General features: G+C 48.8%; 1 protein-coding gene across 2 annotated transcripts in view; it reads right to left on the bottom strand.

The window, feature by feature from the left end:
• Positions 1-25,399, bottom strand: part of ADAM17 (ADAM metallopeptidase domain 17) — a 1,432,827-nt gene that overhangs the window by 488,507 nt on the left and 918,921 nt on the right. For both annotated transcript variants that reach the window (XM_069605995.1, XM_069605996.1), the window contains exon 12: positions 19,501-19,700. In XM_069605995.1, coding sequence (XP_069462096.1) covers positions 19,501-19,700 — 200 coding nt within the window. The remainder of the gene's footprint in view (positions 1-19,500; positions 19,701-25,399) is intronic.

Raw genomic sequence — 25,399 nt, 5'->3', positions numbered from 1 at the left:
TGCTCACTAGCGAACAACTTTTAAATACCACAAATGATAAATTAATGTTCTAGTCTGCTTATGTTGTCCCTTGATAAACGTACATGGGCGAGGTTACGCACATCCATTCCACTTCAGTACGTTAGTGTATCAACTATTCGAGCCATTAGGTGAACTCCCATCCCTCCCTCGACAGGAGGACCTCAGCCTCCAGCTCCAGATCTCCTTCAAGAAGGGCTTTGCTTTACTATTAATGTTGTTTATGCAAAAAGGAAGGCTTATTCTCATAATAAAGAAGGTTACATTTTTATTAATTTAAAAAGGCTCATCTCTGATATAACTGCCTACACCCGTGCACATGCTTGTGTTTTTCTAAATAAGACTTTTTCAAGGCTAAATAAATTCTTTCATGTAGAATAGTTTTTAGAAAACCATTCACTCATAAAATTAGTTATTAATTAAAGCTTCAATCATATGAATAAATAACACTTGCTCAAGGTTGAAAATCAATAATGAATAGATTTTCCTTGAATTGCTTCTTTGAATATCATCTTGTCAATACATGTCCAACCACTAATTGACTTCACTTATCTTGTAGTTGCACTTCAATCAATGTGTCCTCATAAGAGCATGTTCATTAATAGCCAAATGTTTGTCTTGGCTTGTTTGAGTGCGTTCAAATTTGTTTTTGGGCAGATGCCAAACGTTTGGCGAAACCATGCAACTATATTTTCGGAAGGTAATTATTATGCATCCTAGTGGCATTTAGGTGGAGATGGTGTTCTGTGTGAGATGCAGAATACCCCTAGAGGGTACTACCTGCCACTCCTGGGTCCCCCGTCTGGCTTTCTGTATGAACACATCTCTGTCCCTATAGTAAAGGAACCTGGCAACCACCACTCTCAGGCGCCCCACCCATGTAACGGGGCAGTCTTTGTTTGGCAGATAGCCTACTTTTACCACATAGTAGTCCTGTCCTTTTTGCTGATATTTTTATGAGTTTTTAGTTTAGCTTTTCTCCCAGCCAGGCTCAAACTAAAGCGTTACTGAGAGTAGGGCTATATTTCTATGTGCTCTGAGTTCAAAGGCAGGAGTCTCACAAAGTTGTCCCATAGAATCCCAGAGAAGGTAACCCTTCTCAAGTAGGACTGGGGGCTGCAGTCCGCTGAAATCAGTTGTAACTGGCATTTGCAGATGCCCGACAGGGACAGTACTGATTCATTACTTTGCGTGAGAGACCCTTCAAGAAGGTATGGGTGTGCTTGGAGGGAAGGTCTACCACTGGCTAGCCACCCCTCCATCTGAATGATTCTTGGTTTGCGATTGAGTGCTGGGTTCATGACTGCCTCCCGAAAGGGATAAAAGCAAGCCACCTTACTCACTCTCCTTTTCTACTGCTGGAACTACCGGCCTCTGCCGATGACCAGAAGGAACCTTCTGTGGCACTCCTTTGCCTTGATCCGTTGGTGAGCTTGAGGTAATCATTAGCAGTAGTTAAAACAGAACAGAAGGATACACCTAAAGACCCCAACTACACGGCTGAAGTAAGGAACAAGTTACTTACCTGTAACTGTTGTTGTCCAGCATGGGTCTGGCATGGATTCACATGCTCATGAATATTCCCAGTCGTCAGGCTGGGAATCCTCGGTAAAGAAAAAAATCAGTATCAGTTTCGTTTCTGATCTGTCTTTCTTAGTAGTAACCAATCACTGGTCTCTGGGTCATACTGCCCCCAGCCAATGACTGCCCTCTCCCTAAGCTCCGCCTCTGGCAGCCATCCTCAGATTTGGTAACACGTAAAGTGGCAGTATGACCAAGTGAAGAGCCGCAGAGGGGTAGGCGGGAGGGTTCGCATGTGAATCCATGCAAGAAGACCCATGCTGGAGAACAACAGTTACAGGTAAGTAACTTGTTCCTTCTCCAGCATGGGGTCTGGCATGGATTCACATGCTCATGAATATAAGAATACAAAGCAGTATACACATGCACAACCACGGGAGGTGGCAACAGGCTCAACATTAAGCAATACAAAAAAAACTCAACATTAAGCATCTCTTACCTCCTCACCAGGCTCACCTTAAACTAACAGGTTGCGCAGCACTGCTTGGCCGACCCTGGACTCCTCCCTGGAGCCCCGATCGACGCAGTAGAATCTCGTGAAGGTGTGTGTCGACCTCCACGTCGCAGCCCTGCAGATGTCGAGCAGGGGCACACCAGAAAAGAACGCCGTGGTAGCAGCGATCGCTCTGGTCGAGTTGGATCTCGGACCGCCGGGCAGCGGTCGGTTTGCCAACCGGTGACAGTGCATGATGCAGCCGGAGAGCCATCTGGAAATGGAAGCTTTCGAGAGAGCCTTCCCTTGATTCACAGGTCCAAAGTTTACAAACAGCTGCGACGTCTTCCGAAAACTCTTTGTGCGGTCCACGTAGAACTTCAGCGCTCTAGCTACGTCCAGCGAGTGCAGAGTCCTCTCAGCCGGCAACGAAGGCGACGGGAAGAAAACTGGCAACACCAAGGGTTCGTTGAGGTGGAAGTCCGACGGCACCTTGGGCATAAAGGAGGGGTGCGTCCTCAGCACCACCCTTGTGTCGTGAAAAGTCAAGTATGGTGGCTTGCAAGATAGGGCCTGGATCTCTCCCACTCATCGTGCGGAGGTGATGGCCACGAGAAAAGCTGTCTTCCACGAAAGAAACTTCAACGGTGCCGAATGCATAGGCTCAAATGGGGCCCCCATGAGCCTGGTCCGTACCACGTTGAGCTCCCACGCCGGGGCAAGGACCTTTTCCAGGCTGGAATGATCGGAACAATCCTTTCATAAATTCCTTCACCAGCCGATGAGACCGCAAGGACGCCCGTCCCGTAGTCCTGGTGTATCGTGAGATGGCGGCCAGATGGATCTTGCTGGAAGCGTGAGCTAGTCCAGCCTTGGCCAATGACAGTAGGTACGGCAATACTTGAGGGGCCGTAATCCGCAGAGGGTTAATCTTCTGTGCACGGCACCAGACAGAGAACCACTTCCATTTATGTCCGTAGCACTTGAGAGTTGAGGACGCCCTGGCCTTTGCAAGAACCACTCTGCAGTCGGCTGGGATGTCGTACCCTCCAAACTCTAGTGCTGCAGGAGCCAGGCCTGCAAGTTCAGTGAGACTGGGTTGTGATGAAGAATGGCGCCTCCTTCTCTGGAGAGAAGATCCGCGTCCGTCGGCAGATTGATTGGTGTGGACGCTGACAAGTCCAGAAGGTCCGGGAACCAGATCTGTCGCGGCCACGCCGGTGCGACGAGGATCATCCTGCACCGGGACCTCTTGAGCTGGTTGATGAGCCGGAGCAGCAACGGCAACGGAAGGAACGCATAAAGAAATAGGCCGTCCCAGTGGAACAAGAAAGCATCGCCCATGCTACTCGGCTGGGGGAACCTGCTGGCGAACCTCCGGCACTTGGAGTTCGTCGCCGTCACGAAGAGATCGATCTGGGGTTCGCCACATCGTCGGAAGAGTCAATCCACTTGATCCTGGCGTAGTTCCCACTCGTGGCACAAGCGCAGCTCTCTGCTGATTGAGTCGGCGATGGTGTTTTTTATTCCTGCCAGATGAAAAGGCACCAGAAACATGCCTTGGGTGACGGCCCAATGCCACAGATCCTGGGCTTCCTTGGATAGGGCAGGGGATCTGGTTCCGCCCTGCTTCCGGATGTAGAATATCGTGGTGGTGTTGTCGGTGAAGATCCTCAACAACTTGCCCTTGAGGGACGGAAGAACACTGCGGGGAGCTCCAAGATGTTGATGTGGAGTGACTTCTCCTCCGGGAGCCAAAGGCCTCTCGCGTGAAGATCTCCGGAGGGCGCTCCCCAACCTTCCAGGGAGGCATCCGTCGTCACCGTCACCTGGTGAGCTGGGGTCTGAACGTCCGTGCCCGCCGACAGATGAGAGCGGGTATCCCACCACCGGATCGCCTGACGGAACGTCTCGTTGAGTGGGATCCTGTCCTCGAAGCTGCCCGTCGACTGGACCCAGCGGGCGTCGAGGAACGCTTGCAAGGGGCGCATCCGAAGCCTGCAAAGGCGAACCAGATCAATGCAGGAGGACATCATCCCGAGGAGGTACTTGATAGATCTTACCCTGGCCATGTCCGTGGCCAGCAGACGCTGCACCTTGCCCAGGATGGTCCTGGTCCTTTCCTCCGATGGCGAGGCCAGCCGCGCCACTGTGTCGAGCTTGGCTCCCAGAAACAGGGCGACTTGCGATGGGACCAGGTGGGATTTTGGAAAGTTGATGGAGAACCCCAGGTCCGTGAGCAGCTGGACGGTCTACGCAGTGTGCTCCACGGCGAGCTCCCTTGTCCTTGCCCGGATGAGCCAGTCGTCCAGGTAGGGGTAGACGTGGATCCCCTGCAGGCGCAGCCGCGCCGCCACCGGTGCGAGGCACTTGGTGAACACCCTGGGTGCCGACTTCAATCCGAACGGGAGGGCCTTGAACTGGTAGTGCCGCCCTTGGACCACGAACCTGAGGAACTTTCGGTGTCTTTTTAGAATGGGGATGTGGAAGTACGCATCCTCCAAGTCCAACAACGACAGGAAATCGCCCTCCTCCAGCTGTCCCAGCACGTGCTGGAGGGTGACCATCCAGAACTTCTGTGCCTTGATGTACTTGTTCAGTCGTCGCAGGTCCAGGATGGGGCGCCATCCTCCTGTCTTCTTCTTTACGAGGAAGTACCTTGAGTAAACTCCAGAGCCCCGAAGCCTCTTTGGGACGAGCTCGATGGCACCTTTCTTGAGCATCACCCTTACTTCCAACAGTAGTTGAGGGACGTGGTTTTCCTTCCTCGCCACGGGTGGAATGCGAGGGCACTTCTTCTAGAACTCGAGGGCGTGCCCTTGGGCCAGGGCGTCCAGCACCCAACGGTCAGTGGAGATGGACTCCCACACGCTGACTAACCTCGTCAGCCAGCCTCCCACCGGGTTGCTTCGGCGGGGGCCCGACCCCGTGGTCGGTTCAATCCTGTTTGGAGGCCGCCTTGCCTCCTTGACCTCACTGTCGACGACGGGCACCACCTGACTTGCCGTGTCCCCTGTAGGCCTCCTGAGACGAAGATCTTGCCACTTGGCAGTACGTCGAGGAGCCACTGCCGGATCCCTTGGAGGCACCTGGTCTGCCTCTGGAGCTCCGAAAGGACGGCCGTCGTTGTTGGAGCACTCCCAGTGCCCGGGCAGTCTCCGTGTCTGTCTTGATAGCCTGAAGGGACTCATCAACTGCCTTCCCAAACAGGTTGTTCCCGTCGAAGGGCATGTCCAAAACTTTGGTTTGTACGTCCTGGCAGAAATCCGTCGTCTCGGGCAAACGCTGTTGCCCAACTGACGAAAACCGGTGTCGGCGATGTCCGTTGCCACCGTGATGGCGTGGTCCGAAGCAATCACACCTTCCTCTAAGATTTCAAGGGCCTCAGCCCTTTTGGCGTCCGGAATGAAGTCCAACAGAGGGGCGATTTTGAACCACAACTCCCTGTCGTAGCGGGCTACGATAGCCAGGGCGTTGGCCGCCTTGATAGTCGTTGCTGCGGATGAGATGACCCATCGTCCCATCGTGTCCAGCTTCCTGCCCTCGCCGTCCGGCGGGGAAGTTGATGTCGAGGCCGATGCCCCCCTAGCTTTCTTCTTTGCCGCCGCCGAGACGACCGAATCCGGGGTAGTTTGCGCCCGAAGGCACAAGGGGGCAGCGTCAAGGACCCAGTACTTCTTCTCGTACCGGTCCCTCTTTGCAGGCGCCGTGGCAGGGTTCTTGAGGAGGGCGAGCCCCTCATCCCAGATGTCATCAAGAAGTGGTTCGGCGCGAACAGTCTTTCTTTTAGCCTCGCGCCGTTGGTAAAGGAACCCTTCCTTCTTCTTCTCTTCGGGGCAGAGCTGGAAGAGCTTGGATGCCCTGGAAATCATGGCATGGAAGGATCCAATCTCGTCGGGCGGGGACGCCCGAGCAGGCGGCGACGGGGGACACGTCCCGTCGTCGCCTCCGTCGTCATATGTACCTGTCGTAGCCGTGTCCGTGCCTGTATCATCCCCGTGGGTAGTAGACCGGGGGGAAGGCAGAGCAGGCCGGAGAGGTGGCGGAGGCTGCATCCTCCTTATGCGGTGGACTTTCCGAAGGTCCCGGCTCCGGTTCCCCCGTCGGGTCTGGCTCAGGTACCTCCGTCAGGGGGAGGGGCAACCTTGTCCTCATCTCCGACGGGTGCGAGGGCTCTTGAGGAACCTCATCGGCGACACCGTCGCTCTCGTCGTCGCCCTCGTCGGGATCCCTCCCGATGGGCTGGGCCTCCTCCACGACTTCGATGAGCTCTTCTTCAGAGGTCGTTTCCGTATCCACGATGGCCACCTGCCCCTCCCCCTCCTTTTCCAACGGGGACTTCGTGGGGGTCTTCTCGATGGGCCTGAAAGACGACTCCCTCCGCAGTGGCAGGGAGACTCTGGATCCTGAGGTCGCCTCCACTGGCGTAGCCTCCACAGGCTGAGCCAGGGCCGCTGCGACATCCTCAATCGAGGTCTTAGCAGGGTGAATTAAGGCCATCGTCACCTTCTGTACGCCTGGGGCCTTCACCTTGGGGGGAGGGTCTGAGCCTCGCCCCCCCCCCTGCCGGAATCTTCGAGATCGACCGGGGCCTCTCCAGAAGCTTCGCCGGGTTCTCGGACTTCCTCTTACCCGAGCCAGAGCGTTGGCTCGTGGTTGATGGCGCCGGGGAGGATGCGCCCTGCCTGGCAGCCAAGGAGCCTGACCGTTCAGCGCTACCGGTGCCCGCGGACTCGCGGTGCTTGGCCTTTTATTGGGCCCCCGTTGCCGGGGCACCCTCACAGGACTTAGAAGACCGCTCTGACGTCTTCTTCTTGCCTGACGGGCTCTTCCCTTCCAGCCAGTTGGCGAGACGGAGGTGACGATCCTTCATGGTCCGCTCCGACATGTTCCCACAAAACGCACAGTCCTTATCCACGTGCGTCTTCTCCTCATGGAGACAGTAGAGGCATAACAAATGCTCGTCCTCCTTGAACACATTCTGAAGCTGGCATCCAGGGCAGGTCCTGAACAGCTTCCCGGGCGTCGAGTTTCCTTTCACCTTGGTCATGTCCGGGGTAGTCCTCGGAACTCCTGGAATCCTCCAAAAGCGCAACTCGATGAAATCTTCACCCTTGAGGAGCGTAGAAAACTCCAAAACGGGTCCCCGTTGATCGGATGTAGAAACGGTGGAGCTTGAGGCTCTATTTAACTGAAAAATGAGAAAAATCTCCTGAAAAAGCGTGAAAACGCAGCAAAAGCTCAAGAGCTACAGCACGAGGACTCCCAACACTTGAACGTGCGGTAAAAATCTGAGGATGGCTGCCAGAGGCGGGGCTTAGGGAGAGGGTAGTCATTGGCTGGGGGCAGTATGACCCAGAGACCAGTGATTGGTTACTACTAAGAAAGACAGATCAGAAACTAAACTGATACTGATTTTTTCTATACCGAGGATTCCCGGCCTGACGACGGGGAATATTCATGAGCATGTGAATCCATGCCAGACCACATGCTGGAGAACATTTCCATTCCACTTTCCACTACGCTGTGGGCCATCTTGAGGAAAGCTTAGAGGGCTTTCTTTCCATATTGCTTAATCAGCCATTTTTCCAGAAAGAATTCCATCGATTCCCTTCTGCCTTTTCAGAGACCTGTGGCTCAGGTCATTTCGGTGTGATCTTCCCACTGCTTCCTCAGCTCTGCCATCAAGACACTATGCTGATTTTTGCAGTTTTGTAAACTGATCATGAAGTATGATCGTATCTTCCAGAAAGGGGATCCACACCTCAGTCTCACTTGTCCGGTCTCAAACTTTGGCCAGATCCCCACTGCAGCAACGATATGTTCACTCTGATCTCCTGTATTCTTTCTTCAAAGGCAGCCGTGAATCCCAAATCTGCCCATCGGACCACTTCCACGTGCGTTTCCCCCCCGCACTCTGCCTCCACTTCACACGGCCTTGCACGTCCTTCCCCGCTCTGCCCGTCTCCACGTGTACTTCCTCCCGCAATTTAGGCTCCACTTCTCCCTGCCTTGCGCGTCCTGTCCCTCTCTACCAGTCTCCACGTGCGCTTCCCCCCGCAACTCAGCGTCCACTTCTCCCGGCCCTGCACGTCCTTCCCCTCTCTGCCCCTCCCCACGTGCACCCCCCCCAATTTAGGCTCTGCTTCTCCCGGCCTTGCCCATACTTTTCCAATTCGACCCGTCTCCACGTGCACTTTCACCCCTGCAACTCAGCCTCTGCTTTTCCCAGCCTTGCACATCCTTGCCCTTTCTGTCTGTCCCCACATGCCCCACCCCGACAATTTAGGATCTGCTTCTCCCGGCCTTGCATGTCCTGCCCCTCTCTACCAGTCGCCACGTGCGCTTTCCCCCATGCAATTTAGGCACCACCTCCCTTCTCTTTCCTTCCCTCAACGCCTGCCCCCAAGGGGCAACTATTTATTATTTGTTGCATTGTTTGCATTTCTCTTCTTACTCCTCTAGGTCCCCCTGGGTTAGTGTTTTGCGTATGTTGTACTGTATTTGCACTTCCCCTCTCACTCTCTTGTTCCCCCCAGTGGTCTCTATTGTATTATCGCACATTACTGCTCTGTCTCCTTCTCTTTAGGTCCCCCCTCCACTAACTGCGATTATTGTTGTTACTGTACCCATCGTCCTCTTGTGCCTTCCCTTTGTACCCCTGAGCCCTCTCTCCTGCTTGCGCTGTCTCCTTCCTGCTTGCGTCGTCTCTTACTCTTTACACCCCTCCATGGTGCTCTCAGTCTCCCCTATCTTCTCTAACTGCTATTCTATCTCCTATCCTATCCCTCTCACTAAGTATGGAAGGAAGAAGTTCAAGAGGGACATCCTGGTCTCCAACCCAGGGCTCCCTATCGCTGATACCTACAACAGTGCTTCCTCCAGACAGACTCTCACTGACATCCTCTTTGTCCTCCCCTCTCTAGACCTATGGACACTTCATATGGTCTCTGTTCTCTGTCCTTTCTCCTCCTCTCACATTAACGGTGGCACTACGTGGGAGGTCCTCTTGGCCCCCTTCCAAACCTCCAAGACCATCATTAAGGTCTATCTGAATGGCACCATCTTGGTCCCGGGCCCTCAGCCCAATCTCCTCCTTTTCGAGAGATGCTTCCCGCGTCTTATCAACTACCTTCCTTCTCCTGCTACTCCTACCTACACCTCTCTGGCTCCTCTGCCACCCTCTTCTGCCACCTCTATGGCACCCTCCTCAGTCTCCCTGGCTGCTCTGCCTCCTCCTTCCTCTGCCACCTCTCTGGCACCCTCTTCTTCCTCTCTGACTACTCTGCTTTCTCCGTCTTCCTCCTCTGCCCACTCTCGCGCACCTCCAACACCTCCGCAGGGCGTACCTCATGCATGTACCCCTCCATGGAAGTCTTTCAAATGTGGCAATCTGCTCAACGTCGCTAGTCTTAACTCTCGCTCTGCTGTCAAACTCTCCTCTGACATCTGCCGACTCCTTGAAGAACTTGATCTGGAAGTCCTCGATCTCACCAAGGCATGGTTCACGGCCAGCGCTGTCTTGAGTTTTGACACGCTCCTCCTCGAGGGCTATAAGATCATCTCTGAACCCAGAACCAACAGTCCAGGAGGTGGAGTAGCCCTGATCGTCCCAGAGTGGATCCCTACTTCTGTCATTCCTACGCAGTCCTACTCCTTTGAATGGCTGGTCTGCAGGCTCTCTATCTCTCCTGGCCTCTCTCTTACTGTGGCCGCCATCTACAGGTCACCTAGCCAGGTCGCCCTCTGCCTCTCTGAGTAAGCCGACCTCTCCTCCTCCCCTCCTTGCCTCTACCTCTCAACTTCTCCTCCGAGACCTACACATCCTCTTCTGGGCTCTTTCCCAATCTCTGCGACTCTCTATTCTTGCCTCTGGCCCAACACACTCTGCGGGGCACACCCTGAATGTTCTTATCTCTTCAGGCTTCCCCCTCTCCAACCCTCTCACCACTCCTCTCTTGGACTGACCACTTTCTTCTCTCCTCTCACCAGTCACTCTCTGTCCACCAGGTAAAGCCGACCCCTGCACTGCCGCCTTCCTTCTCGGTCATCCGACCCATGACGCGTGTGTCAGTGGAGGCTTTCACCGCTACTTTCTCTCCTCCTCCTACTCCTGAGGCTGACTCAAACTCTGGCACAGCCCTCTGCAACCTGCATCTCTCAATCTCCAACAGTCTTGATGTCCTTGCCCGTTAGGAGGATCCATCTGAAGCCCACATCCAAGTGCAACTCTTGGTATGATTCTGACATCGCCAGCCTTAAACGCAAGTGTAGGGTGGCTGAGAGGAAGTGGAGGCCATCAGACTCATCCTCCGACCAACTGACCTGCCGCCTGATCCAAAGGCAATATAGACTCTCTGTCCTGTGCAAGAAGAGAGCATACATCCAAGCCTACGTCTCTGCGCCGCCAATAACTCAGCAGAACGTTTCAAAATCTTTAAGGAGCTGGCCAATTCTGCTGCAGTTTCCACCTCTCCTGTTCCCTCCCAGGCCCTTTGCACTGCACTGGCTTTGCATTTCACCACTCAAACTTGGGACAACCTGTCCACTCTTTCCTCTTCCTGTCGCTCTACCACTGCCAGCCCCTTTCCGGCCATCTCTCCTTCTCGTTTCTCCTCCTTCTTCACTACTGACAATGTTTCTGGACAAGTCTGATCTATGAAAGTCTCGTCAAAGCAGGTGCTCCCCTGCTCCTCCAGAACCATCAAGGACCACCAACACCCTCGATCCAGCCTTGGCCGATTTCTGCAATCACTCCTTTGCCACTGGAACCTTCTCTTCCTCCCTAAAGCACTCCCTTGTGCACCCCCTCCTCAAGAAGCCCTCTGACGATCCTTCCTCTCTGGCAAACTACCACCCAATCTCGATCACTCCTTTCCTGGGCCAACTCCTGGAAAAGCGGGCCATCTCCCAGCTTACTCTTCATACTGAATCTGTTGGTTGTCTCCATGACCACCAGTATGGCTTTAGAGCAGCCAGAAGTAAGGAAACTGCTCTCCTTAACACCCGTGCAGACTTGCTCTCTAATCTCAACACTAACCTTCCTTCTGTCCTTATTCTCCTTGATCTGTCCTCTGCTTTCGATACGGTCAACCACGGCATCCTGATCAATCGTCTCCATGACAACCTGAGCATCACGGATCAGGCACTATCCTGGTTGAACTCCTTTCTCTCCGATCGAACCTCCCAGGTCCAACTTGGGTTCTTTCTCTCTACCACCTCTATCTCTACATGTGGTGTTCCCCAGGGCTCTAACCTCTCACCCTGGCTCTTCAAACATTACTTGGCACCTCTGGCCCACCTCATCTCTACCTTCTGTTCTAACTTTCAGTGTTATGCAGAAGACATTCAGCTCTCCTTCAGGCTCCCCTCAGCCTCCATTGCTCTCTTGCTCATACCCAACTGTCTATCCACGTTTCAGGAATGGTTTGCCTCCAATGATCTCTGCCTTAATGCCAGCAAGACCAAGATCCTTCTAATTGGGACCGCTGCTACTGCTTTCCCTCTTTAACTCTGGCCTTCCACCCTGGGCCCCCTACCCTCACCTTCCTGTGAGGCAAAAATACTTGGTCATCTTCGACTCCACCCTCTCCTTCTCTCCTCACACCAATGACATCTGTAAGAAGTCACACTACCAGCTGCACCTGATCAGAGGTATTTTTCCTTTTCTCACTTTCCCCCAGAAGCTCACTGTCTCCATATCCCTGGTACATTCTAGGCTGGACTACTGCAACAGCCCATTTCTAAATCTACCTGCCTCTTCTTTTTCCCCTAATCCAGAACAGGACTGCGAGACTTGTCCTTGTCCTCAAACCCAGGGATCGTATCTCTCCAGCCCGGAAATCTCTCACTGGCTTGCGGTAGCTGCAAGGAGCAAGTTCAAGACCCTGTGCATCACCCACAAGGCTTTCTGGGGCCAGGGACCACACTACCTCGAACTCTGTCTTCCTAAGCATCTTCCTTCTTGAGCCCTCTGCTCATCCACCTCCAACTCTCTGAGGGTCAGATGCTTTTCCAGGCAGAGAGTAGGGCGTAGATCTCTGTCCTCGGCTGGGGCTTCCCTCTGGAACAGCCTCCTTGCCTCTCTCAAACTTGAACAGGACCACCGAAGGTTCCGGAAGCAATGCAAGACCTTCCTTTTCACTTCTGCTTTCTCTCTCTCTCCCCCTCCCCTGCTGGTGCTCCTGACTGCTGCGTTAACTGGTTACCTGGCCACTCACTGAACCTCCCGAGCACAAAGCTCCTGCACAACCAGTTGCCCCTTGCACTGCCTCCGGACTTCCCACCCACTTAGGGACTGTATCTGCAGCCCTACAGTCCCCTGTCTCCCTTTACTTACTTGAGCAACCACCCTGGCAGCACTTAACACGTTTTTGCAACTGCACTCTCCCCCGCCCTCATAACCCTAGCACCACTTCTCTTCCCTCGCACTTGCACGATCTGAATGACACAAGGCCTATTAAGATAGTTGGTTTTGTCCTCTGTCTACCCTTGGTGCAGTGTGTAAGAACGGTTATTTTATACTGAGAACTCTCCGTAAGTTACTGACCTTCCTCCCCGCACACTTGCAGCCTTTGGTAGTGGCTTCTTTTGTGAATAGTCGTATTGACTATTGCAACTCCCTCTACCTGGCCCAGCCGCAGGGTCAACGCCATCGACTCCAACTTCTACAAAATATGGCCGCCCGGGTCACTACCTCCACTCTGTAATGGGGCACACATCAGTCCAGTGCTTAGGTCCCTATACTAGAATCCAGTGGCAAGCAGAATTGAGTTTAAATCCCTCTGTCTAGTTCATCGGGCCTACTACTATCAAGGTGCAGAATATTTTAAGGGTACATTTCGACACTACATTCCTGAACACACTTTGCGTTCCAGCAATGCCCACTTGGTAGTTATCCCTAAATTTCATCGTGCTAGAATAGGCAGCTGTGCTTTCTCAATTGCTGCTGGCACCCTGTGGAACGGTCTACCACAGGTTCTTAGGTGCACTGAAAACCACCTAGCCTTCAGATGTCTTTTGAAAACCCTACTCTTCGAAGCTTTGCTTCCGTGCCTTTCCTCGCGCCAAGATGCCATTGGCGAACGTGGGCGCTACAAATGATCTTAACATAACATAACCCTTCCTTGTCTTGTCGTGCCTAGAAACACTTGTGTACAGGCGCGTTATGAATTTGTTATTAATTACTGATCATATATCATATCATACATCTACTGGGAAATGGAGGTTCCCAGCTGAATGGCCATTGCCACTCTTCAACCTTCAGGTTGGTCACCTTTGTGAACATTGTGGCTTCTCCCCCACTCTGTTCCCCTTGTGCGGGTGCAGGGCGATTGCCAGGTCACATGATCAGCCAGGTATTGTTGGGATCACTGGTGCTCAGCACACAGGTTGGACGCACGCACGCACTGCAGACCTTTACGTTCTTTAAGGTAAAACACCAGATTAGCTCCCACGCTGTATATTACACATTCTGCACACCATGGATACACTATACCTGCATTACCTATTATGTGCCAAAAGTAATCAGAACCCGCCTGACTTAAGCTACCTGTAAATACATTATCTTTACTTTGTGACACTATAATCCTGTAATGTGCTACTATGTAAAAATTGTAAACATCGCTATTGTATGTATATTATTATGTAACCTACCAAGTTTCCAAGTACAAGCGCCCAATTACCCTTGGGTTAGGTGCGCTATACAAGTAATAAACTAAACTAAGGGACCATGTATTATGTCACTCCTCAGTGTCTTTTCACTTCAGCCTGTGAGCTTAGGTTTCTGCTGGAGTGTCACCCCAATCTGGCGCCCTGATGCCCCCGGGCCTGATGGTGTGCGTTACAAATAAATAAAATACAAATCTCTCAACAACTCAGCCAGCGCTGGGGCACACTTCCACCTCCACTTCCAATCAGGCTGCTAGCAGCCTATTTGCAGCAGCCGAGTGGGCAACTCCCCAGCTAATTGCCCCCAGGACAGAGGGGTGGGCAGATAGAGCCCAAATGTTTACATCTTCTATTAAGCTGCAGCAGTCCACCTTCACCTGTCTCCGGCCCCGGATCTGAATCTAGTCCAGATCAGCAGCTCAGCCCACACCCACGTTCGGATCCCAGGGCCAGGTAACTACTCACAATCCGTAGCTTAAACGAGGGAAGGGAGAGCAATAGGGTAAGCATGCATGAGAAGAGAAAGTGGTCCACAGTCCATCAGCTAGAATCCCAGGTTCAGAAGCTCCCATGTTCATAACATTTTTATCAGGAGCTACAGTTTGCTCACTGCTCCTTCCACCCCATGCTTGTCTCATAGCAGTAAGTTTAGCGATCCCATCACCCTGCCATGGGCCAAAGTACAAGGGACACTACCCTGCGTCCCGCCTCACACTGCATGTCACATAGTGTTTGCCCCAGGAGGTCCTCCTTGGATCTACACTCCAAAAAAATAATACCCTGGCTTTTGTACTCCGGCACCATCAGGATTTAAAGCATGATTATTCGGGGCTAGGGGGAGAGCTCAAAGGGCACATTGTTGCTCCATTCATTCAAGTTTGCAATTTCTTGGTCGTTTGACACCCAGACATCCCCCACTTCCTTAATCTGACCGACGTGCCTGGATTACTCCATCCCTATTTTCTAACCTTTCCCCTCATGCTGCCTACTTTGTCTGCAGTTTCATACATACTACTCCACAATGCCCAATATGCCTGAATTGTGCATACATGGCCAAATTATGGTACTTATCCAATGCCTTAACAATCTCCCAATGTACTTTTGGGCCATAACATGCAAAAAGCTCCCCCTCCAACGCCACCATTTTCTCCAGGGGGTTAAAATAGCCATAGCTTTCGGTCTTTAAACAGACTTCTATACCTCCCATACCATTTAGGGAGAGCATTTTCACATTTGTCCCAAGTAGTGCTTTGTTTTAGTATCTAGGTGCTGGAGCATTTCTGGAAACCTCATGTAGTCAACATTTTATCACTATATTCTCCTTGATTTAGGGCCCATGCGATGTATAGCCACAACCAAGTGCAAAAAGTCAGAGATAGCCCTAGGAAGAAAATGAGCCTCCCTTTTCTAGACAAAGAAATAATCCAGCCTTGACATTATTCTGTGTACATCTGAGTGAAAGGAAAATCCAATTTCAACGGAATGCAATGTTCACCAAAATTCAGACAGTCTCAGAACCTGTAAAAATGTGTCCAGGGGTGCACATTTCCCTGTCCCAGTCCCCAGATTAAAAACACTGACGTTTCACACTGCCAGCAGAAAATCCACATCTATTTGACACAACTTGTTATAGTTCCGCCAGAGGTGTACTGAAGGTGGGCATACACATTCACAAATACTAGACTTTCCCGACGCAGCTCCCCCCGTTATCAGGATATGATGTCCCTTCATGGCTCGAACGCTTGTCTTACTGAAAGGCAGCAATTTCTTCAATATAAATGCCATTCTGCGCTCTGGCGGGGTTGCAACATATGTTCTGGACCTTCCCTGTGATAAACGTTTTGGATGGCAGCATATGATAAATTGGATGAATTGAAATTAGAGAACTACTTGTTATCTGCCCCAGGTGTGTCTTTTCGTAAATTTACCCTAGATGGGGATCGAGGGTTCTAAAGCATGTGTTGAAATTTGAGGACCTGGCATTTGTATTGGCTAAGCGCAGGATCGCCGTAGCGTGGAAAGAGGAGAAAGGCCTGCATGTTGACAGGTGTGTGGCAGATCTTAAGTGGTGGTCGCTAGCTGAGACAGCAGTTTGGTACAAGGCCAGGAGCGGCGGTGGGACAGAGGAAATTGAAGATGCCCTAATGACCTGAAATCTGTTGACTCAGTCACTGTGATACCCCTTGGATGACAAACACATGTGAAGAAAGGGCGGTGAGCGAATGTATATAGGATGGATGCAGTGATTACCTCCTGAGAGTGTTTCTCTGAATATGCACTTTTTATTGTGAACTGGCGATTGTGGTTGACAGGCTCTTTTGTTTTGTTATTTTAGATTGCGATCGATTCAGACAGGTACATGTGTTGGGGGTTAATGTTGGGGTGGATGGGAAGTTGTTGATTGCTTGGTGGACATGGGTATTCTTTTTATGAAATGGTGGGGGTAGAAAGCATTGGAAGAACTTATGTTACAAACTGAAAAATGCAATAAAGAAATACAAAACAATTAAATGCAATTCTGCAGTACCCCTAGAGAGCTCTGCTGAACAATACTACTGTAATGTGAGCAATCCATGAACCTAAACGCCTGTAGTCTGGAGAAAAACCAGATGGGGCAAGTGCTGACCGAGTAAACTAGCAACCATTCCTCTTACCTTGGTTGCACAGCACAGGAACATTTCAGGGCATACAGATGTAGCCTCTTCCCCTTATGGTCCCAACGCCTAGTGTGTCTTGGAATCAAATTAAGTGGCCAATTATAGTTGCAGGTCCACAGTGGCTCACAGCATAGCCTGGATGGGAACAATGCACCTTAAATATATTGAAGGAAACTTTCCACTTCCCAACAGGCCACGCGCCACACTTCCCAAAACCAAGTAGCACTTGTTACCTTAAGTGAAACATTAACTAGAATGTATCTAATTGAGGCATGGAGTTAAGTAATAATCTGACTATGTACCAGGTGTAAACCATAGGCCCTTTAAAGTAACTACAAACCTCACTGGAAAGAATGGCCACCATAATTTCTGTCAGTATTTATTCATCACCTTTCCGGAAGTCCTCCAGCAGCCCGGGGGGGCTCAGTATTCACCAGTTTGTCAGCTGCCGATTCCCCCGAGAGTTCCCTGCAATGGAGTTTTGTCCGATTTCTGGATAGTCGTTCCTTCTGTCACTGATTCCATGATTGGTATCCACCCATCTCCATACTTACCCTGGATCAGCAAAAAAAAGAATGTTCTGTTCACTGTAACCAACTGGAGGTTTGCTGGAAACATAAGGGCAGATTTAATTTCCAGAGTCCCGATTTTCCTTTTGCCACTTAAAATGATGGTGCATTATTTAAATGCTACTACAGCCATTTGGGGGAAAAACCAACTGAAACCCTGGCCCATCGACCTCCTGCATCCATTTCTTCTTGGAACCTTGCAGAACACAATCCTTATCTCTAAATATTAACAGTCTTGCAACCACAGCCCTCAGTAGGGCACAGGGGGGAGATGTCTAGTCTGTACTCTATGTGCTCTCTCAAAGGAGAAGAATTCCTAAAACCATTTCTCCAAATGAGAATCATTCAAGCTCCAGCAGCCCAGTGACCCCGACATTATGCTTTCAGCTGCTTCTATATATTTTAAATTCTAGCCTCTAGAGTCCTGGTTTTGGACTTCAAACCTTCACTTGAGTATTAAAGCCACTCAACATGCCTTCTAAGTCCGAAAGCAACTTTTCAGCTTTCTGCACTCTGGTTGTAATCTTCTGCAGGCCATGCTGTAATAATCCCACATCCAGTCTGACGGCATCAATTGTGCTTTTCATTAATCGCCAAGAGACCTTGGATGGCCTTTATTACTTCAGTGATGGATGCATCTTTGCCCTTTAGCCTGGGGGCCATTTGTTTGGGTTTAGGCTCCAAGAGCATGTAAATGTCCATATTCATTTTATTTATTTATATTATTGTGCATTTGTAAGGCGCTTATACATCAAGTAAATTGTGTTTCAAAGTGCCTTTCCCCGCTTCAGACTGGATTTTGCAATAGGGGCCTCTGAGCGGGAGCCCCCAGGAGAACACATGAAAGCGGTAGATGAGGAATTTTGCCGTCACTGTGTGCCAGGAAACCAGGCGATGCCAGCAGATCATTCCTGCTGTATGCTGCCCTCCCGCATAAGGCACCTATTCGTTTTTAATTATTTCCTCTGGGTGTTGCAGATGCCCAGAATGTACAGTTTGTCAATTCCCCCTTTCGCCCTTTCCCTGGGCGATGACTGCACAGGGCCCAGGCAGTGCTTCACACGGGGTGTTCGGGGAAAGAAGAGACCTCAGCTGGCCCGAGAGTCCCAACATCCATGGTGCATTCCCAACGCCCCCTCACTTCAAATGGCAATGCCAATCGGTCATCCAGGGGTCTTATCCTCATGTATTTTATTATATGTCAACCCTCCGCACTCCATAATGTAAGAAAGACAAACCTTCTTAGTTGTCTGGTAGAAGCCCCTGCACTAAGTGAGTTCCTCTGACGTACTTGCTGCCAGAGATCAGCTCAGAGGAAACACACACCACTGGGCTTGTAACTGCCCAAAGCACTAAGTGCATGGTCCACCATTCATCCAGCAAAGTGATTCAGCCCAACAGCTCCAGTGTTTCACCATCCCCAGATCGTCTCTCCCCATGCTTCACCCAATGTGAGCTACCATCTTGCTCTTACAGCAGTGGGAAGATGAGGGCTCTTGCCACGTCGCGCCTGTGGCTCTGCACCCTCTATAATAGGCACCAGATACAGGACTGGTTCCGCTACCTCAGCATGACCGGTGCAGCCACTTCCTGAGGTTCCTCAAATGACTGCTGAAGGATTTTACACAACACTCGCTAGCTCCTCACTCACTCTATGACCACCTTGTTGTCAGATGGTAGTCTGTCCCACTCACCCATTCTGTGCTGAATTGTTTTGGGTGTCTAACATGGCTCACAGAGTACTATACGCTTTCGTGGGCTAGAGTGTTTGGCTCTTCCTGGACATCAGATTACTTGAAAGGTCCTGGTATGTGCCCAGCTCGCATGGAGGACCATGTTAGTGTGCTGTTTTCAATGGCACTGACTGCGGCAGATCCTGGCTCCCTCTTCCAATGAGGACCTGCAACGTCTTAGGCAGTCCAGCAGGCGCTCTTCAGTTTAAATGTTTTCAGGAGATAAGGAACTCCTCTTGGGAGATTATATTCTCTGCCCCGACCCTTCTCAGGCTTTGGTAACAGGTGACACCAGCGGCTCCTGAGACACGATTGCCAACTCTTTGGTGGCAGTCTGCATTAATTTAGAGCTGCATATAAGCACTAGAGAAAGGGTGTTCCCCACATAATACAGTTGAAAGAGTTGACAAGTATCAGAGCAAGATCCGGAAGATGGAGGGGGTGGGGCGTATGCAGCTCCCACCGTGTACTTCCTCCAGGTTAGCCCAGGGTGCTGGTAGGCTGGCTTTCCTGGGCCACCAACACACCCTTGGGACAAAGGTAGAGGCCGGACTTTGTCAGAGGGTGCACATGTTCTGCAGGAGTGTTTCTCTCCTTGTGGAGGCCATTTTTGTGGGAAATGTTAGTGGTTAGTTTGCCCTTAATAGAACCTTATAGGTTAAGAGACAGACTTGTTTTGCCCCATGGGTGTTGCCCTTGCTTCATGGAAAGAGCCCTATTGTACTGTTGTTGCTAGTAAACTGTCAAAAATGTCATGCAAAGTGCAACCCTTCATGTACAGCACCATTTCATATGCTAGACTAAGTAAGATTAGCAGTTATTTGAAACAGAGTGCTCACCTGCATTTAACACCCTCCTTGAATGTACAATCTGCTGTGCAGCAAGGATCATTATGCTGGTGCAAGAGACCAGGGTCGCATTCCTCCCCTTCATCAACCCTGGAATTTCCACACACTTTGTTGTTCCGTTCCTTGAAACAAGTAGTGGCCTTGCTCTTCAAGGTCCTCAAGATAGATTCTCTGCTGCAGCTTGAAAACATCTGAGGGAAAGAAAAAAGAGAATACTTCCATCATTTGCATGTAAGCAGAATCAGCACATAATAGGTATAATTTAGTGAATTTTAATACATGTTATCAAAGATTACAGACAAGAATAAGTCACCACCATGTAAGAGCAACAAAAAACAAAATCACTATGTAACAATCTCAATATACAAGTCATGAAAAGGTACCTTCTTAAGTATCCAATAAAGGGACCAGCGAGTTAGGTGGGCCTGGGCTGGCCCCAGCAAAGCAGTACATACTATTTCGAGACTTTGCCCTTTCAGGTCCCATAACCACAGTAAGATTCCCCCTCCTCTTTAGACCACATGCAGATTCACTCCTCTCAGAGACACCGATTCCACGACTGCAGCACGGAAGAACATTCAATGCCGGGAGGTACAAGTACACAAAACAGAGCCAAATGGACAAATATACCCTTCCAGTCATTTATCACTGCCGAGTGCTGCAAGAAGGAACACTTGGTTTGTTAAAATGCACCTTCCTTCGACCTTTTTAAGAAAGACGTTTTCCAAAATTGTATTTTATGAGCAGTAAACTGGAGGGCTCAATGGTGTACTTGGATGCCACCAGCAGTATTTTGTATTTGCATTTTTTTGGTTGACAGGGTTGGTGCTTCGACCGGAGCATAGAACAGCCAGCGAAGGAAGCTGCAACGGTCGCTGGGAATAGGTGGGTACTGTTATAACAGGTGTTGGAGGGGTAGGGAGGGGAAAACATAGAAAGAGGAGAAATGCAAACAAATGGTGGCACTCAAATATCATACATTAAGAAATCATCTACCCAATTACAAACTTACATCAGAGAAGGGGCAGTGGGATAATGGTGGAAGCCACAATTTCAATGTATAGTAGGAGGAAGTACAGTCTTTTATTGAATACCTCCAACGACTGGAATTCCTTGATGTGAGGCTGAAGAACATTGCAATGTCAAGGGACCAGTAAGTTAAAGAAGTGGAAACAGGAGGCAGCATGTGTGTGTGGAAATGAGGTTCTTAAGGGATAGACAGCTCCAGGCCTGAGCAGGAGAGTACAGTAAAATGAATTCAGCTAGGTAGTGGGGAGGAGGTGCTAGGGCATGGAGCGATTTGAAAACAAGGAGCACATACTTAAAAAGGGAATGGTTCTGTATAGAACAGCAGTGCACCGAGGTGGGAGAGCATGTAGGTCAGTTGCAAACGGTATATGTGACAAAGGTGAGTTTTTTTTTATCGAGAGCAGAAACAGTAGGAAAGGAGACCCATGAGTAGGTTACAGCAGTAATCCAGTCTACTAAGAACCAGAGTGGAGATACATTTTTGCAAAGTGGTGAGTGAAGTGTGGGCAGATTTTATTTTATTGTTGAAAGCGACGACCTAGCTCGAGAGCAGCACCGCGCTGTACAGGGTGTGGGTTGTCAGCGTACGGGCTGGCATCTTAACAGTAGTCATCAATTCTGATGAGCTACGAATGTCCTCTTTTTAGGGGCTGTGTGGGTGAGGACAATAAAGTACAAATTCGAAAGGATCCCACAATACAGCTTCCTTCCCTCGCTGTTCAGAGTGAGTCACCCTAGATGCATATACACTTGCTCATGCTCACCTCTTAACCAAACAAAAGGGGCGAAAAACCATGTACTTATCAAAAATATACTCATATTTTAATGTTTTATCAAAAAACACATCACATTCACAATAAATTTTAAAAAAACGTCATTGTGGTCCAAACTCATTGGCTGATCTTTTTACCACTGAAATTGAGATGCAGAACTTTTTCCGCACTATTCGGTTGAAATATTTCTTTAAAGATCACGATGATCAAAGACCACGAGATAGGAGTGCCTCCGGCTTGAAATTACCTTCCACCTTCACCCCACTAACTTCGATGGTTTCCCCCGGAAATCATCTGTTTTGAGAACAAGATCATTAGTGAGATGAAAAAACTTGTCCAAACTAAGAATACACAAAGATAATTTATCTAAAGAAGAAAGAGCAGCCATGAAAGATCTAGCTAAGAATACTCTTTTTGTTATTAAACCCGCAGACAAGGGTGGAGGAGTTGTCCTATGGGGTATGGATAAGTATCGAACCGAAGTCAAGAAACAACTGGATAGAGTCACTTTTTACAAACCTTTGCCCGGTGACCCAACACCTAGAATTCGAGAAGAAATTGAAAGTCTCATGAACCATGCAGAAAGTGAAGGGTGGATTGATACTGATGAAAAAGCATTTCTGATATTACTGTTTACCTAAGATTCATAAAAACAATGAGGTGCCACCTGGACGGCCTATTGTGGCAGCCATTGGCTCCATTTTAGAGCCTTTATCGGTCTACACAGATTTTTTCCTAAGGCCTTTCGTGAAAATGATGCGCTCTTTCATTCAAGACACGACACAGATGAGAGTGTTAGATACGATAGATGTGGGAACGGAGGATATTCTAGTCACTTTAGATGTTGAATCGTTGTACACCAGTATCCCCCAGATGAAATGTGTTAACATAATGGGCAAGTATCTTGAAAAGAGGGAAGATCAGACGGTTCCATCAGCATTCATTTTGGAATGCATTAGACTCGCCTTAACTAACAATTTCTTCATTGAACAAAACACGTTCTACTTGCAACAACATGGAACAAGTATGGGCTCAAGTTTCGCACCAGATCTTGCGAATCTTTTCATGGACGATCTTGAGATTAACTCAGTCTATGCGGAACATAACCCATTCAAACACCTGATGAAAGTCTTGGTCCGTTACATCGACGATGTGTTTATGCTGTGGGGAGGTACCTCTGTAGAACTTGACTAGTTTCTCAATTGGGTCAACAACCAAGAACAATGTATTAATTTCACTATGAGTTTTAGTGACAACAAGATCTCATTTTTAGATCTTGAGATCTATAAAGATGCTAATAATAAATTTGGCACGACTTTGTTTAAAAAAGCCACGGATAAAAACAGATTACTATTGTTTGAAAGCTTTCATCCACAATCTCTGCGGCATAATTTGCCGTTTGGACAGTTCCTACGCGTAAGAAGAAATTGTACCCATAAAGAGGATTTTGAGAAGAACAGTAAAGATCTATCAACTAGACTTAAGGCTAGAGGTTACCCACCTTTTATCGTACGTAGGTCCATGAAAAGAGCGAAAAACACCCAAAGGCAAGATTGTCTTACACCACAACCAAGAGTTATAGAAGACAAGATTACGTGTGTATCCACATTTTCACCGGTTAGTAATGAGCTACGCCGGTGCATCTTAAAAAATTGGAACACTATCAATACTGATGATTTTTCCATCAGTAAACCACGTTTTGCTTTTCGGCGTATGCCTAATCTCAGAAACAAACTGGTGCATACTTATACAGCTCCCACAGAAGAAAGGTCTATGTCCCAACCGACATTGTGGAATTTACCACCGGTAGTGGGTCATTATACCTGTGGGCATTGCTCGGTTTGCAAGTTAACATCCAATATGAGAGCAGTCGACCTTAAAGGAAGAAAATGGGAATTAAAAAACTTCACGAATTGTAATTCTAAGTGGGTAGTCTATGGCATCAGATGCCCATGTGGTTTACTGTACATTGGGAAAACCAAGAGACCGATTCGTCAGAGGATCTGTGAGCACAGATCCTGTGTGAAGAACCAGGTACCGGAGAAACCATTGGTAGCACACTTTAAGAGCGCCCGACATGGAGTGGATAATATTCACTGGTTCATCATTGAGATGATACCCCCCCAACCTAGAGGGGGTAACAGAGATTTGAAACTAAGACAGGCGGAACAGAAATGGATCTATTCCCTAGATAGTGTAAAAAATGGGCTAAACATTTCGATTGAATGGTCCCTATTCATCCACCATAAAAAATGAAAAACGTAAAAAACATTTGACCACACACTTGGAAAATACATAGATAGTGGTGCAGATTGATATCTTTTGTTTTCCATGGTTAATCTACATGCATACAAATATGTCTGAAGCAAGTACCGAGTTTATGCACCCGCTCCATCATGGCGGATGAGGGAACCTAAGCAAGATGGTGCCGGTCACGTGAGCGAGAAACGCACGCGATGACGTACGTCTCACGTGAGATAGATCTGCCGGTTATTTTAGACGGCAGCTGGGACGAACTATCCGCTCCAGCGTTCCGAGAGGAGACTAGCGTACGCGAGTTACACGGGAGACCAGCACAGAGATTATTAGGTAAGAAGGATGCGGGTGGTGTGAAGATTTACTGATGCACCACCACAAGGGAAACCTAATAAGTGCCTTTGGTTGTGTTTGGCCATTTAGATTTCGTAACAAGAAAACAATGCTGAATGTGGTGGAAAACCACTTATCTTTCTCCAGAGAAGAAGATTGTGGGGCGAAGTAAAATAGGTAAGCAGCACGAGGTAGAGAGGAAACACGTTTCATTCTTCAAAGAGTAAAACTTTTACACATTTTTTACAACATGGATCTCTATATTTTTTATAGATCTTTGGTGTAGGTATCCAAACAGATTGTTGCGTCGCAGCGACCTGCAGTAAAAGTACAGTCCACACCTTTTTAAGGAAGGATAGCAGTGGGAAACTATTGCCCTGCTTCTAATAGGTAAGCCCTCATTTAGTGCAGACATGTGGAGGGTCAGTAGGTGTTATCTGGTTGGAAACAATAGTACCTACTTGTAAAGACTAACATTGAGACAGTAAATAAATGTATAGATCAGAGAAAATCTTAGAGAGACAGACAGAGGCAATCAAGCCCTACGATAGAATGAACATAAAGTGTGGTAAGAGGTGATAAAAATGGGATGGTGCCTCCTTGAAGCAAGTTTATGGTTTTTAAAAAATGAGAATATGCAAAATGCGTAAATATTGAGTAAAACTGGGAAAGTAATAAGACCAGGAAGAAATGAACCCTGCTGTTTGCATTGATAATGGAGGTGAAGTTGGTATAGATGTGATGTACGACGTGTTATGCACATAAGAAAAGAAACCATGTTTTTAAGATTCTATGTTTGTTTGTTTTGTAGAAATGTTGAAATTGTGGCAAACTGACACGTGATGACACGCGTGAAAACCAGAACATGTATAAAGACTGAGTGCCCTGAAGATAGCACCAACAAGATATACAGAGCGGATGTATTTCTAAGTATATTCGTATGTTTAAGATCTATGTTGGTTCTGGAAACACATTCTTGAAGTGTCGGCACAGCCTTTTTGCCCACAGAAATCAGGGAGGGCATTAGTAACAGTGGTGTTTGAAATATATAAATATCCCATATTTAGGCATAGACAAGGTTTTTGAAGTGTCAGCTTCTATGCCAATAGTGGAAAATGTATGTACAGATATATGTGGTAAACAATGAATTTGGACCACAATGACGTTTTTTTAAAATTCAAAATTTATTGTGAATGTGATGTGTTTTTTGATAAACATTAAAATATGAGTATATTTTTGATAAGTACATGGTTTTTCGCCCCTTTTGTTTGGTTAAGAGGCGAGCATGAGCAAGTGTATATGCATCTAGGGTGACTCACTCTGAACAGCAAGGGAAGGAAGCTGTATTGTGGGATCCTTTTGAATTTGTATCTTAACAGTAGTGCAAAAATGTGAGTTACGGTCTGTGCGACGATCGGTATATCCAATGGGATTAGCCCTTGGTCAGGTGTTGTAGAAAAAGCCACATTTTGAGACGATTGGAAAAATTGGAGAATTGC

This window comes from Ambystoma mexicanum, chromosome 4p (genome assembly GCF_040938575.1).
Source record: "Ambystoma mexicanum isolate Mex_15411 chromosome 4p, UKY_AmexF1_1, whole genome shotgun sequence".
NCBI classification, from domain to species: Eukaryota; Metazoa; Chordata; class Amphibia; order Caudata; family Ambystomatidae; genus Ambystoma; species Ambystoma mexicanum.
Note: the sequence above shows the minus strand (reverse complement) of the source record. Positions and strands in the feature narration are given on the sequence as shown.